The sequence below is a fragment of the Lacerta agilis genome, chromosome 9 (assembly GCF_009819535.1).
Source record: "Lacerta agilis isolate rLacAgi1 chromosome 9, rLacAgi1.pri, whole genome shotgun sequence".
NCBI lineage: Eukaryota > Metazoa > Chordata > Lepidosauria > Squamata > Lacertidae > Lacerta > Lacerta agilis.
In genome coordinates, this window is record NC_046320.1 from 16,646,990 (window position 1) to 16,663,461 (window position 16,472).

At 44.5% G+C, this 16,472-nt stretch overlaps 1 protein-coding gene and 1 long non-coding RNA gene across 2 annotated transcripts in view; one reads left to right on the top strand and one right to left on the bottom strand.

Annotated features, from left to right (window-relative positions):
- Positions 1-15,252, bottom strand: part of GABRG1 (gamma-aminobutyric acid type A receptor subunit gamma1) — a 58,233-nt gene extending 42,981 nt beyond the window's left edge. Inside the window, exon 1 of the mRNA XM_033160511.1 lies at positions 15,103-15,252. Within this exon, the coding sequence (XP_033016402.1) occupies positions 15,103-15,203 (101 nt within the window). The 5' untranslated portion in view covers positions 15,204-15,252. The remainder of the gene's footprint in view (positions 1-15,102) is intronic.
- On the top strand, positions 59-3,151 carry LOC117053041. The gene is made up of 2 exons (XR_004427345.1): positions 59-153; positions 3,030-3,151. It is a non-coding gene; the product is annotated as an uncharacterized LOC117053041 (long non-coding RNA).
- Positions 15,253-16,472: the final 1,220 nt, after the last annotated feature.

A 16,472-nucleotide genomic window follows, 5' to 3' on the forward strand; every position in this document is an offset into this window, starting at 1 on the left:
AAACAAATCATATGGCTGAGATGACATTTTATTCCTTTTTTTTAATTTCTTCACAGGAGCTTATGAGTCACAAGACCCAGGGCAGTATGCTGATGTTCTTGTCTGATCAAACATTTAATTGGGCAACAACTCCTGTGATTTAAGGCATGGAAAGTATTAACACAATTATTTGTCATTCCTATTGCACTAGAAGCATCTTTTTCAAGACTAAAACATCCTCATAAACCAAGGGCAGGGAATCTTTTTGGCACCATGGGTCAGATCCTTATCAGGATCAGCCTCACTGCGGGGTGGGGAGGAGGATTTGACAGGTGGGTGGTCCTGTGAACCTCTCAAAATCCCTTGTGTGGAATATCAGATAGCCAGCTAGGTGTCAGGTGCCTGAGAACCAGCAACAGCCTCAAAGACCTTTTGCTGTTGGCAAAGGGCTTTAAGATAGCCCCCACATTATCTTATGTAGGGTGGGCGTTGGGAGCTGCCTGACAGGCTTTTGCAAAAGCACTCTTTGAAGCAGTGCCCCCTCCATTTAGCACCACTTGGCGATGTTTAAAGGGAGAAGAGGCTGCTTCAAATAGCACTTTTGCCAAGCACTTTAACACACTCCTGTCTGAACCTCTGCAAGGACTCTGCACAGAGACTGCCTTAAAGCCCTTGGCACAAGTGCTCTTTGAAGATGCTCCATACTCTTTAAGGCAGGTGGCAGGGGAGAGGAGAAAGACCCCTGTATTGTTTGGGTCCTTTGTCCTCTTCACGAGCATTGCTTGTGCCAGTGATGGCAGCTGATGGGTGGGCCAGTGTGGTTTGGGGGAAATGGCCTTGCAGGCCAAACTAGACACCCTGGTGACCCAAGATTGGTCTACAGGATGGAGGTAACCCCCATGAAGTTGGTTATCTCTGTGGATGCAGACTTGACCAGATTTTTAGTTAGCCTGTTCACAAGGGAACGACTTCAGAGGAATGGCCGTCACCTCAGATCAGTCTCATCCAGTCCCATAGGAAGCACCAGATCGAGGTTATGACTTGTCACACTTGTCAAACCAGATATTAACTGGAACAGGTCCATAGATGCCATGACTTCCATCTTCCTGGCTTTCAGTTGCCTTCTCCTGCAACAGTGGCGGTTGGAGTGCCATTGTGAATGTGAAGATAGGAGGTAATTGTAAATGTAGATGTCCTCCCCTAGGCACCATAAAATGCTTTTATGCACACAACTGCTTTTGGGATGCTCTATGAAACAAAGCATTTTCACACTATCTCAGTAAAACTCTGCTAGTTAATACAATGTCTTAACATCAAATTAGAAAATCCCACCGAGGGTTTCCTTTTCTCTTTTTAATGACAAGCCATGATTCTTCCCTTTTAATACCAAGACAAATTATCCAGAATACTTGGTGCTACAACGTGGGATGTTTCATGCATAGGCAAATCACATCGACTAGCCTCCTATAGCTTTTACAGAATGCCTTCCTTGCAAGAGTTTTTGCTTGTCACACTCAAGAATTATTACCCTCCTCCATAGGAGTGTAATTACAACCCTTCCCTATACAAAATTAATATCCCCATGTCCTGCTAGCAAGGCTAAAATAGTTGCAATGTTCAGTGTTCTCACCCAAGAGATGAAGATGACAACCCACAAATCTCAGACTCAAGCTGCCACTGCATCTTGCCCATAGAGGATTTTCAAGGCTGATGTGCAAGTTTCCTCTTAGAAGAAACATCAGAGTAATTTTGAAGGGGGGGAGTTTTGAGCAAACTATCCAATTTCTCAGTTGGGCAGGGGTCTGCACATCACTGCCTGTAACACAGAGGCAGCTTTAATGCACGGTGCTGGTCAAGTTGGGGGGGGGGTCATCCACCTTTCACCAATGGTTGCAGTCAGGGAATTTCACACCCTGGTCTTATGGCAGTCTCCATTTCAGATGGACATATGCACTGCTTCAAAACATAATAAGCCAGCTTTACTTTGTTTGGTGGCCCTCCTGCTCATTCCACTGGGCCAGGTCCTGGACTTCTGTTCCAGTGTCTTGCCCTGAGGGCACCACAGCTTCTGGTTCCCTTGTTAGGAGTAATTGTGAAGACACTCCTTGGGCAGTGGGCAAAATCAATGAGACCTGGGACTGGAGTTGCTACTGAGTTTTATCTGAAGTGAAACTGCAAGACAGATTTGGAGGTTTCTGCTCAGGAGAAATATTCAAGGAATTTTAAGGAAAGCAAATGTGGTAAGTCTAGCAAAATTGCTTAGGGGGCCAGATGGCCTCCAGGTGTTTATGGACTACAACTCATTATTTCCTCTGCCAATTGGCAATGTTGGCTGGAGTAAATACAAATGGGGACGGGACGGGGGGTGGTTTACCAGTTAAGATTTTATGTCAATTACATTATGCAGACTCTGCAACACTCAGTACTGATTTAAACAAGCAAGCAAGCAAGCAAACAAACAAACAAACAAACCCAGTTGCCTGGAAGCATTAGATCTCATTCAAACACTGATTGTCCACAGTAACATCTTCTGCATGGTGAAGACCAGAATCAGCACTTGGCAGTGGACCCACAATGTGGATGACTTCTCTGAAGTGGGTAATTTCATGTACTAATGTATTCACAAGTCCTTTTTGGTTGTGCAGAAGAACCTATGAGGGCTCAAACTGCACAGAAATACATGCTGCCCCCAACAACCTTAACCATGTCACCTCTGTGCAATCAGGGTATCTTATTGAGCAGGAAGAATCCTTTTTGGAATCTCAATTCATATTCAATGCATGAAAGATCAGGAGAGGTGGTGATGGGGAAATGGCCAGCACCCATGGGGACTTGGCAGTATGCTTCCTTTGGATGTGTGGTCAAAGCTTCCATTTGCCTGAGATGTACAATCTTTCAGTCCCTTTGATGGAAGATCCAGGCCCCCAATACATAGAGGGCACTATGCAGCCAATATCTCAATCCCAAGCCTGAGGTCACACTCATTTTTGTTCCATGTGCACTAAAAAAATTAGATCTGATCCTCTTTTTTATTTCCTTTTAACAGTTAGGCCATCAAACTTGTGGTGGCTTGATGGATACAGCAGGTGCCAAGAAGATCAAGTCTCTTCTGAATCACTACAGCTGTGAAGCACATCTCCAAATGACATTAAACATTTTCTTCTCCACATGATAAGCTCAGTATAATTAACTAAACTCCCAGCAAGCGGCTCACTTGAAAGAAGGGTTCCTGTTTTTAAAGTGAAATTATTTCCAGCACATCAGAAATATTCACGGAATGCAAACTGTCTCATCAGAAACAACTTTCACAAATTCCATACTTATGTTGGTGAGTTACCTAAACTGAAAGAAGAAGAAAAAGCCTGGATGCATTGCTACTCTTAGTTTAGCTGGTGCAGAATAAACCCCAAAGAATAAGTTGTTTGGGAGAACAGTTATAAGAACAAAGACGAGAATTAGGTTAGATTAGACCAAAGCTGGAACGTTTTTATGAAGCATGCTCCAGATAATAAGAGAAGGTGAGTTGATCATCTTTTATTGGAATTGCATCTGTTAAGTTAGGAGTTTGGAAACTTTAAGTTACACTGAACTTTCAGAATGGAAAGGAAAGCAATTTCCTACTAGAAACAACAACAGAAACTTGTTTCAAATGCAGGTATTTCTGATCAATTTTAATAATGCCCTAAGCAAATGACTTCCCTCCTTTATTCCAAATAGGAATACCACAAATTGATATTTGAAGTTTGCCAGTTCTATCAAAAAAACCATTTTGGCTCCCTTCAGAATGTCCTGCATAAGGAACCCCAGATTTGATTTGTATTTATGGTGGAATTTCTATGGGAACACCAATAGTATATTGATCATTGTGCCCTTTTAGACACACAGCAGGGCTTCTTACTCCTATCATCATGGCTACTGTAGCTCCCTTTGTTGCAATGACAGATGACAATAAATGGCCCCACATCTGGATAAGGTAAAGGAAAAGGACCCATAGTCCAGTCAAAGGTGACTATGGGGTTGCGGCGCTCATCTCGCTTTCAGGCTGTGGGAGCCAGTGTTTGTCCACAGACAACTTTCTGGGTCATGTGGCCAGCATGACTAAACTGCTTCTGGTGCAACAGGGCACTGTGATGAGTGCCAGAGTGCACAGAAATGCAATTTCCTACGTCTGGGACACCTGGGCAATAAGAACAATCCATCACAGCCAATTAATCAGACTTAACAAAAATAAATAAGTTTCTGTCAATCCTATAAAGTATTACAAACAAATTTCATATTGGTACAAATTAAAGATACAAATGAGTGCTACTATAAGCCATAGGTGCCAACTCTAGGGGCCTCTGGGTGCCAAGGCTCCCACACCGCAGAGCTCTGATGCAACTTCTGGTTTTGACTCTAAGTCACGTCAGAGACCCGACGCGACCTCCCTGGAGACGTTTGAGGCTGTGCCAGGTCTCCGAACATGACTTCCAGTATAAACTGGAAGTTGCGTCTGAGGTCTCGCGAGGCCTCGGATGTGACCTCCAAGACCCTGCGAGGCCTTGGAGGCAATGTCCGAGGCCATTCCAGGTCTCCGAAAGCGACTTCTGGTTTATACCGGAAGTTGCATCGGAGGTCTCACAAGGCCTCGCACGTGACCTCCAAGTCCCCGCGAGGTCTTAGAGGCAACGTCTGAGGCCATACCAGGCCTCCAAACACAACTTCCGGTGTACATCGGAAGTTGCGTCCAAGGTCTCACAAGGACCTGACCTGACAAGGACCTGACCTCTGAGACCTTGGAAGCACCGCTGCAGCAGTGCTGACGTAACGTGATGTCACAACGCCGTGACATCATGTTGCACCGCAGGCGCCATTGGGCATAACCTGGGGCCCAAATCAGCGCTCCTACTATAAACTCATCAGCTGAAGATGCACACGTTAACAAAAATGAAATGTTTCAATATAACACCACACAGAATACACCTGAGCTACATTGTTATAGTTTAGTCAATGTTGCTCTGGCATACCCCTGCAGTGCACAGCCTGGTGCCTCCACCTACAACAAGCTTTTGAATGCTAGGGTATGAAACAGGTGGAGGCGTTGCCCCAGTAACAATTCATTCAGCCTCATTCTGACTACTAATGGAAATAACAAAAAGGCTTGTCAGCAAGAGCAAAGACAGCTCAGCTCCAAAATGCCAGCAGGAGCAAAGGATGGTCATAGTATGGAGTGGTAGATAAGATATTCCCCTGAAGACAAGCCAAACAGTAATTCCTGCTTCCACTCTCTGCTCATCACATAGTTCTTTAACAGTTGTAGCAAAACCTTATGAATGAATTCATACGGCACGTAGAATAGTCTGGTGTCCTGTTTGGCAAATAGGTCACTGCTATAATTTGTATAATCTGTATTTCCCCCACATTTTCTGATGTTATATGTCATATGAGACCAGGTGTGCTAGTATTAGCTGTCATGCAAGAAGCACCCAAAAATGCTTTATGGCAGACATAGGCAAACTCGGCCCTCCAGATGTTTTGGGACTAAAACTCCCATCATACCTAGCTAACAGGACCAGTGGTCAGGGATGATGAGAATTGTAGTCCCAAAACATCTGGAGGGCCGAGTTTGCCTATGCCTGCTTTATGGGCAAATATAGCACTCTTCAGGTGAAACTTGAAAAATTAGAATACCGTGGAAAGGTTCATTTCTTTCAGTAATTCAACTTAAAAGGTGAAACTAATATATGAGATAGACTCATGACATGCAAAGCAAGATATGTCAAGCCTTTATTTGTTATAATTGTGATGATTATGGCATACAGCTGATGAGAACCCCAAATTAACAATTTCAGTTTTGGGGTTTTCATCAGCTGTACGCCATAATCATCACAATTATAACAAACAAAGGCTTGACATATCTCGCTTTGCATGTCATGAGTCTGTCTCATATATTAAACTCCAGGAGCTAATGAAAACAATTGCTTACATAAATGGACTTTTCCACGATATTCTAATTTTTCAAGTTTCCCCTGTGTAATTAGTACTCTGGGGTTTATAAGGTTATTTACCATGGGATTGTATGTGTGTTTGTCCACTGTCCATGGCCCCAGCTTGTACACACTGTGTCAAAATAATGCATATTGGAATGTTATTGCTATGTGTAAAATGTTACTTGCATGGCTTATTCTGGCACTACACCTTCGTGCATATGAACGATTTTGTTGGGAACCAATCCAACTCATGCGTCTGAGAAGCGACCAAATTAGATTTCCTAGTATCCTGTTGGACCACAGCCATTCTTTTTGAGACCCATCATCTCTCACTGGGAATTTCTCTTCCCTTCAGCGTGATCGACACTGTCATTTATTACCTCCACTCCACCAGACTACTTGGTCAGGATTAGATTAAATATATTTATTAGATAGTAGCCTACACATAATGTGTAAGTACAAACACACCAAAAGGGTGTTTGCACTTTGTAAGTTAAGATTCATAGGTCTGATTCTTGCTGTTGATTCTCCAACGATACATCAAACGCAACTGGAATCCAATTGATCTGGTTCTACCTATCGATCTGCTCCACTTATTCACAGCAAGATTGCCTCCATCAGCCAGACAGCCGCATTTGTCCAGATGAAGAAGAAGAAGAAGAAGAGTTTGGATTTGATATCCCGCTTTTCACTACCCGAAGGAGTCTCAAAGCGGCTAACATTCTCCTTTCCCTTCCTCCCCCACAACAAACACTCTGTGAGGTGAGTGGGGCTGAGAGACTTCAGAGAAGTGTGACTAGCCCAAGGTCACCCAGCAGCTGCATGTGGAGGAGCGGAGATGCGAACCCGGTTCCCCAGATTACGAGTCTACCGCTCTTAACCACTACACCACACTGGCTCTCAGATAGCCACCATTACTGGGTTCAGCCAAAGCATGAGCACCTGTAGCTTTTGTATTTAAAGGGAGAGGGGAGAGAAATAGAGGTCACTTGTGACAGAGTGAGATTCTTAGCATGGATAGAATGGGGAGGACTCACAGGCTGCACTCATATGGCTGTTTATTCTATATTCCATTTCCCTAACTGTTACACTTTCCATGTTATATTTGAGACTTCACACAACATCAACACCACTTCTAGAAATGCAGAACAACAGAATTCATTGCAAGTTTAGCATTCCCTTCCTTTGTTATTCACTTCTGGGGTGGGGGGTGGGGGTATGATTGCAAATAACATGGAAATGTGAACTAAACTTGTGCTGTATTCTGTTGTATTTCCAGAAGTGGCACTGCTGTTGTGCGAAGGCTCAAATACAACGTGGTAATTAACACTTAGGGAAAGGTCGTGGAAATGGAATACACTGCCATGTGAATGCAGCCAGTCTGTAGCTCATGAGGGAGAGTGTGGAAAGTGGAGCATGTAAGCAGCCTATCAGAGGAGGAAATTAGCCCAGAAATGATCAAAGACCCCTAAGTAAGAATAGTGCAATCACAATGATTCAAGAACTAGTTTCTGAGATTTTCACCCATTTCCTATAAGGAAAAAGACTTCTGTGCAGGAAATCACGTGAAACCCACATCTGTGGTGATGAGTCCACATTTCATGTGTATATTCATTTAAAATAGGGTATGTCATGGTTTCACACAATTTCCTACAGTTATTTCCATTTAAGAGTGAAACATTTGAAGTACAGCCATACCTCATGTTACGTCCGCTTCAGGTTGCGTGTTTTCGTCTTGCGTCCTGCGACAACCCGGAAGTACCAGAATGGGTTACTTCCGGGTCTCGCCGCTCGCGCATGTGCAGAAGCGCCAAATCGCACCACATGCCTGTGCAGATGTGGCAATTCAATTTGCGGGCTTTTCACATTACGGACTGGCCTCCGGAACGGATCCTGTCTGTAACACGAGGTACCACTGTAGTTGCCTGAGGATGCAAACCATTTCCCAGCTTTTTGCTTCGTATAACACACATCTAGAATATACAGAGGTCTGTGCTAAACATTTTAATATTCCTTTTTTAGTCATTTGTTTCCATTGCAACCTGTTCCACCACCCCCCACCACCACCACAGCTCTTCATTACCATAGTTATTTGTGTGCCTTCCAACAACACTAAGTGATGTGGCCAACATCTGCTGCTTGAAATTCATCTTCTCTCATCCTTTTCATGGAAGATGGTTGTTCATACACCATAGTGGCATGCTTCATAAAGTTTGGAGAGGGGAGGGGGAGTCCTCCTTAATCATATAAAGATTTTTGATTGTGTGTGCAGGCGTACACTATTTTTATTCAACATTTCCATTAAAGAAGCCAAGTGTGCTGGTGGCACAGAAAATTTATCTCTCTGCTGCTCATTCAAGAAGAAGCCAAGGCTTTGGCTGCTAGATTCTTAAATGTACAGTCAGATTCTTCTTGTGATATGAAAGCTACTGGATTCCGTGCTGTTGCTGCTTTTGCACAGGAAATTGGGTTGCAGGGACCTTTGGCCATAAGCAGTGGTGGACAAACTGCCACCCTCAGCCCATTTTCAAAAGTCGTCTGCAAGCAATGAGTTCAGACCTCTTGCAATAACAACCTGCCCCTCCTAAGCAACCTGCTGCAAGCAAGAGGAGAGATAAAGACTGCCGCTGCCCCGTTTGGGCTCTGGCCCCACCCACTGCCAGCATGCAGTCACTCTCTCAGTTACCTGCAAGGGACTGTGTGATGCTTGGGTTCAGTTCCCCATTCTTGATCTAGGTCACTAAAGATGTCTTCCTAGCTGAGCAAGATGGATGGAAAATTTGACAAGAGCAATCTATGAAAGTAACTAGTAGTCTAGATTATTTACAGGATGACCTGCTCACTGAACTGGGACTGACTCAAGACCAGGAATGCAAAAATGTAGATATCCAGTATGCACTGGGTCCTAAACAAACACACACACACACAACTGGGCTTGGTTCAGCAGTCAGAAGACCAGGCTTCTTCTATCTACCGGTAGCTCCTAGAGAATCTCACTGACTTTGTCATCTTTCACAAGACTATTCATTTATGTCTGCAACAACACAATTTCATTAATCAGCGGGACATCTGATTCGCATAAATGTGCAACTGACTTATTTAGTCTACCCAGAAGAGTATGATTACAGATTCCATTGCAATGTCTTTGTCCACACTATGGCAATAACAATGGTAGCTGTTTGTCCCATGGCATATCATTGCTCTTAAAACAGGATGAGGGTGACTTTGGTACACAACCTCACTGCGGTCTTGGTTATGACTAAGGTTAAAGGTATAAATAAGCTGCTTCTAGGTACCTGTGGGGCTATTGAGAGCACCATGTTTGGCCTTACTGAACAGTATCAAGAGAAGGGCTTAATATATGTAGCACAAAAGAGAAAGGCTTTCAGGTTACTTGTAGCCTTATTTTGTCTCTCTTACCCCCTGTAAATGGAGCCATGTGAAGCTAGACATTATGCCATGCATGACTGGGGGGGGGCGGAGTGGTCGCACCTGAATTCCTACCTCAGGTGTTCTTCATTGTGCAATGCCACACAACCTCAATATCTCAGCAAATGCAGGACAGGATTCAGAATAAAGGGAGCCAGGCATACTTTTGTGGTCCCAAATTTTACCATTGGGTGCCATTGTACTCAGAGAATTAGTTTATTCCTAAAAAACCAGGTTCTTCTTTCAGAAAATATGTGCATACATTCAGACTGTAAGACCAACATAATACTAAGGAGAATTATCTTACCATCCTATCAAATATTTTAACTTTTTAACTGAATTATACACCAAGGCAAAACATTTCATTAGATACCAAAAAATGATCCCCCCCCCACTACAGATGTTCTCTGCTGAATTATCAAAAGGTAGAGGTTTCAGAGCATGTTCCAGGGAACTCTGGTATTCTTATCAGAGGTTCCTTAAAGCAGTGTTTTTCAACCTTTTTTGGGCAAAGGCACACTTGTTTCATGAAAAAAATCACGAGGCACACCACCATTAGAAAATGTTAAAAAATTAACTCTGTGCCTATATTGACTATATATAAAGTAATTTTTCAATTTTTCCCACGGCACACCAGGCAACATCTCACGGCACACTAGTGTGCCGCGGAAAAGTGGTTGAAAAACACTGCCTTAAAGAGAAGATCAATAGTGCTGGAAAACCTGTTCCAAATGGTGGTACTGGGAGCAAGCTGCCTATCTTCTCTGGCAACGGGAAGCTACAAATAAGCTTTGGCTATATTCTATAGTACACTCTTTAGTATACACTAGGTAACTTTAAAGCCCATTAGGCCTGGCCTCTATGTAAACTGACTGTGCATTGTGGAATATGCCGTGGAAATATTTGCAATGCACAGGCTAGGGTTTTGATCCAAACCCTACAAATATATAAATTCATCAAACCAGTATATAGATTTGTGATTTAGTCTGCTGAACCACAAACCTTTCAGGTGAAGAGAGGGTGGGCTTCCTTCCTTGCTTGCTTGCTCTCTCTTCTTTCTTCAGCACTGTAAGGCTGCTTGTGGGCAACATAAACACTAGAAATGGAAGGTTCTGTTGCTTTTGGCTTTCTTGGTCTCTCATTTTTCCAAACTTAAATTCAGTTCTCCACATTTTGGCAGCACTTTGCATTTTTGTTTTTTTAAAACAATCCTCATGAAAATTCATCAGCGTTTTAGTGCAAATTTCTCCTAACACTTTTTAATGCAGTTTTGACCAATGTACATTGATTTTTCCCTAATATGACACATTTTTGTATGTTATTTCCCCATATATATTAATTTTTATGCACACTTCCCCCTAACATATGCATTTTTGTAAACCCTGTCTGATTGGGGAACTGCACTGCAAAATCCATATAAAGTGAGGATTTTGAAAGATGGCTGTGTTTTGGTTCACATATCGTTTTAGAAAGTGCAAATTTGACAGATCTGCTTTGCAATGTGAACTGAATCAAATTTCTTCCCCATCCTTGATGGTGGCAGACACCTTTGTGTGGCCCTTTGTATGGACACAGGAAACCATGTGCGGTTTCTTCCTACACCATTTAGAAAAATGTAGGAAGTACACCAGAAGTCCTGTTCTTTGAAGCTGCTCCAAGCAGCTTTGCAATGTGTTAAAACAAGAAAAGGGGCAAGAGATCAAACGCTCGATACACCTTGAAAGGACTCCTAAATTGCCTCTTCCTTTTGCTGATTATTTTTAAGGTTTTCCCCCAGAATTATTCCAAAAAAAAAACTGCACAGGAATTAGCCCCAAAATATTTTAAGATGTCTATGTACTGGATGGTGGGAGATGGGGCAGCCTGCAATCCATTCCTAGTGCAGGAGCTCCAGAAGAGATGGACTTCAGCATATTAATGTAGGTGACAGGGGTCCCTTGAAAGTGGAGAACTGAAAGAACACTTTACAGAGCAATACTGAAGGGGCAGAGAGAACTAAAGACAGATTCAAGCCCTGTGGAGCTTACACCAATAAGGAAGAAACAGTGTGTGGGGGGGATTACCTTCCCTCCCATTGTCTTTTCTTAAGTTCCCTCCCGTGGATTCCAGTGGGAAGGCAAAAAAAACAACAACTCTGCTTGCTCCAGAGCTCCAGTTACAGGTGGGTAGCCATGTTGGTCTGCCATAGTCAAAACAAAATAAATTAAAAAAATATTTCCAGTAGCACCTTAGAGACTAACTAAGTTTGTTCTTGGTATGTGCTTTCGTGTGCATGCACCACATTGAGCCGCATGAAATGGAAGTCCATCAACCTCACCACTATCTGAAGAAGTGTGCATGCACACGAAAGCTCATACCAAGAACAAACCTAGTTGGTCTCTAAGGTGCTACTGGAAAGAATTTTTTATTTTATTTTGTTTTGCTCCAGAGCTGACATTGTCTTCCCATTACATAGACAACTGGGGCTTCCATTTTGCCCACCCCACCCCCTAAAAAATCACCAACACCAATATGAAGAATTTTGATTGTCATTGCACATGCTTTCAGGATAATAAAATCCATTCTGGACTTTTTCAGTTGGCAAAAGGATGCTTAAGGAGGGAAAAGTATAGCCCCGTGTCAATCTCCCCCAATTTCATGCCTTCCAGATGTTTGGACTACAGCTCAAATCAGCCCTGCTGGGCTGGTGTAAGCCATAGTCCAAACACATGCAGAATGCCAGGTTGGGGGAGGCTGACCTACTGCCCAGGCATTGTACAGCTATGAACAAAACCACTAGAGCTTTAACAATTCTAGGAGGCAAAGCCACGTGTCTAGCTCTGAAAACCACTCACTTCACTTACAGCCATTTATCCATTATCCTGTGAATGGGGCGGTGTGGGGGGGGGGAGGCGTGCCTTTAAAGAAAACCAGTTGATGCAGGTGCTGGTGTTTACACTGAGCATTCAGCTGAGGAAGTGCTGCCTGGAATCAAAAACAACAAGTCAAGCAGTCCCACTCCCCGTTTCCCATTCAATAGTTCTGTAATTTGAGGATAATTGCACACAAACTGCAAAATCAAACGTTCTTAGTGCAGTTACAAAATACTCCTCAACTTCTGTCTCTTCGCTAAGGAATGCAGTTAATAGTTCGTTTCCTGCTTTGCCCCATTTCCAAACTACTTCCTTCCCCAGTTCCCTGCCTTTCCCTTCAAAGTCAGTCAACTAGCTAAATGATCACAGGTGATTGTTCTCTCTCCCTTCTGCAAACACAATGTACCCACTTGAATGTTATTATTTTTCTGAGGAGCAACTCGTTTCATTAAGATTCATTCACAAGAAGCATTAGCTGTGCTGGTGCCATTTTCATCAGTGCCTTTGAAACGTTACCATAACCTGACAAGTCTCTCCCTCCCACCTCCCTTTGAGAGGTCTCAAACTACAGCATATGCTTTAATAATAATAATAATAATAATAATAATAATAATAATAATAATAATATAATCAGGGATGCTTCTGGCCAATTTCCTACAGCATCCTGGTGGTGAAGCTGAGGCACACTCTTAAGATTCACACACTTGACACAGATGCATGAATGATAGCACAGTGTGGATTATTCAAATACTATTTAACACTTTTTTTAAAAAAAACCCACTCTGGATACTGCATATCCGGAATATTCCCCCACCCTGGTTAATGATTTGGCCTATGTAAGCCTACATCATTTTAAAAAATGGCAATGGAGCGTTGTATTGCCCCTCTGCATTGCAATTTAATATCTTTATGAGAAATGCAAACTGATGGCACAATGCCCATTACAGTATCTATGAATTATTCAAGGCATTGAAAAGGGACAGCTGATTTCCTTTTCTTCCCCTAAAAAAATCTTGGAAGCAGCCTGCTTGCCTTCCTCGGCGAAGTTATGCTTCTTTAGGGTCAGCCTGGCAATCCTTTTGCATTACCAATCCACCAGGCTTCCAAAATCTCTGAAGGAGTACCCCAGCTGTTCCATGTGTATTCACAAGGCACAATATTTCCAAGGCTTCCTATCCAAAATGTATCCCATTGCTAAACACATAGTGAAAGAATCAAGGGAGGGTAGAAAGCTGTGGTTGTAGTTTACCCCCGGAACATTAAAGATCAGGTTTAGCCAAGCCGTGGGCTCTGCAAGTTAACACTATTTCGGACAACCATTTTCTGTAGTTTTGAGAGATCACAGGAAGACAGTTCGTGCACACAGAAAACCAGTTGCTTTTCACCAAGAAGTGCTAGCAGAATTTTGAATGACTCGGTGCTACAGAAAGAAAGAGCATAAAACTTCCACTCCCAGTTACGGTGCCTTCCACAGCCATCTGGCAAAACCAGCCACTTTTCAGGACAAAATCCAGAAGATCTTTTCCTGCATAAAACTCCCAGAACCACCCCCACCCCCACCAAAGTGAACTTTAGTCCAAACATCTGGAAGGCACGAAACTGGGGAAGACTGACACAGGGGTTATACTACACACACACACACACACACACAGTTAGTTGAAAGCGAGTCCTGCTGATCTCAATGGAACTTATTTCCAAGCGCTTCATGCTCCCAGCCCAATACTAAACAGGGTTACTCAGAAGGAAATCCCATTTAGATTCTGTATGGCATATTCCCCAATAAGTAAGTTTGCATGTTACTTTGAATGCATGCTTCGTGAGAAGCACTGGGTGCTGTTTTCAATGGTTTTAACTTCCATCTGAATGTGCTTAGGCTTTCAGCATTGCAACATGATTCCCCACGCATTCCTACCCCAAAATAATTCCCATTTAGCCCCATCCTATACATGCTTACCAGAAGAACCTTAACCTAAGGGATGCTTAGAGGAATTTACTTCAGAGGGAATTGGGCTGTTAGTCAACACGTGGCTGTTCCCCACTCCAAAAGACAAAAAAACTCGCCAAGGCTAGGGGCTCAAGTCTGCTACCCTACCTTGGTTTCCTTAGAAGTGACCTGGGACATCTCAGTCGGTAGGTAGAACATGAGACTCTTAGATCATTGGTTCGAGTCCCATGTTGGGCAAAAAAACCCTACATTGGGGGGGGGTTGGAGTCGACGACCCACGGGATCCCTTCCAACTCTACAAATCTAAGATTTACTGTTTCTAAGCAGACACACTTACGGGCTTCGCAGCTCCCAATAACCGCCAAATCACACCCCTCCTTTTAAAGAATAACCCTCAGTGACCTGTAGCACAATGGGTCAGTGTGCTTAACTGTTAACCAGAAGGTTGGTGGTTCGACCCCCACCACCCAGGGACGTCTGTGGGCAGAATTCCTGCATTGTAGGGGGGCTGGGCTGGATGACCCTTAGGGACCCTTCCAACTCTACAATTTCCAACTCCCTGGGGACTTGCTTCCGAATCGACCCGGACGGGATCTAGCTTCCCAGAGAAGAAGTTCACACTCGGGAAAGGAGCAGGAGAGCAGCGGCTTTTGTCCAGGTGAGGTGGCGAGTTGCAACAGCTCCCTTGCAGCAAACGCGGGCGCTAGGTCCTGGACCAGAGCAGAAAGTGATGATGGTAGTGTCAGGAGGAGGAGGAGGATGATGATGATGATGATGATGCCATCCAAAGGACCGAACCCCCCTAAGCAGCAAAAAAAGCACAGAGCTCCCTTTGCTCGCCAGATGCGCCGATCGAATGCAGGGTTAAGTGCAGTGAAGTGGCCACGGGCAGGACCGAGCGGGCACGTGCGGAGCCTCGGCTACTCACCAGCTGCCCAGGCGCACCGTCAAGAGCAGCAGCAGGAGCCTCGCGCCGCCGCGGGGGCTCCACGGACGCGAAGGGAAGCAGGCACCCAACTCCGGCTCCATGCGCGGTCGGCGCTCTCGGTCCAGCTGCCACTGCTGCTGCTGCTGGCGTGCCGGGTCCGCAGACTCCGCAAATGGCAGCAGCAGCAGCAGCAGCAACACCAGCGCCGCCGCCGCCGCCGCCACTTGCCCTCCGGCTGCTGCAGCCGCTCGCTGCTGCTTTAGCAATAATAGTAGTAGTAGCGGCGGCGGCGGCAGCAGTTAAGGAGAGCGCGAGGAGCCCCTCAGCAAACAGGTAGCCGCGGGTTCGGGAGCGGAGCCGTCAAGGCGTGACTGGCCAATCGGAGCCTCGGCCCGCGCCATAAAGTATCGAGCGCACCAATCAACCCGGCCGGGGGGGGGCGGGGTTTGCTTTCTGTTCGAAAGCGGTGCTGAGGGGAGAGGAGAAATTGGCGCGCCGAGCGAGGGGCTGCTGCAATAGGGAGCGGGGCTGCTGCTGGGAAGGGCTTCGGGCTTGCTGCTTGTGGAGGGAAGTTGGAGGTTATTCGTGTAAACTGGGGAGTTGCTGAGTTAGTGGACAGTCTATCTCCCTCCTCCAACTTTTTAGGGTGCTTCCTAGGGATATTCTCTTTCCAGCAAAACTCTCACAGCCAGGAAAGACCGAGGGGGGAAAAAAAACCTCCCCTCGGGAAAAGTGGCGGGAGAGTTTCTCTCTCTGGATCTGCGTTGCCAAGCTCCGAAAAGGGGTCTCGGCTGAAGCAAATTATTATGCAGTTAATCCTGTGTTCCTTGCATGATCAAGAGATTTATTTCCACCACACAACAGATTCATTTCTCTGTCTCCCCCACCCCCGCCATTTCCCCCCTTTAAAGTTTCCAAGCCCAGTAGTTGTAGGAAAACACATAAATTTAATCAAAGGGGGAAACACATATTTTAATGAAAGGAGAAGAAAGTGAACTGCAGGTGTAAACATGTAGCTGCTAAGGCTTTATTTCAGTTACTTACCCACCTCCCCTAATATCTGTATTCTAATTCTTTAACTGTTCTACACCCTAGATATGCAAGGTTACATTGTTGTATTCGGTATTAATTAATATTGCCGCTATTCATTATATATACCTCGAAGCTACCAACATGAGCCTGACCAAACTGCGGGAGGCAGTGGAAGACAGGAGTGCCTGGCCTGCTCTGGTCCATGGGGTCACAAAGAGTCGGACACGACTAAACAACAACAACAACAACAATCCTCCATCTCAAGGGTGCCAACTTGAATGAAATATTGGGGGGAGGCAAGCCCTCAAAACTGATCACAAGATGCCCATCAAATTTTG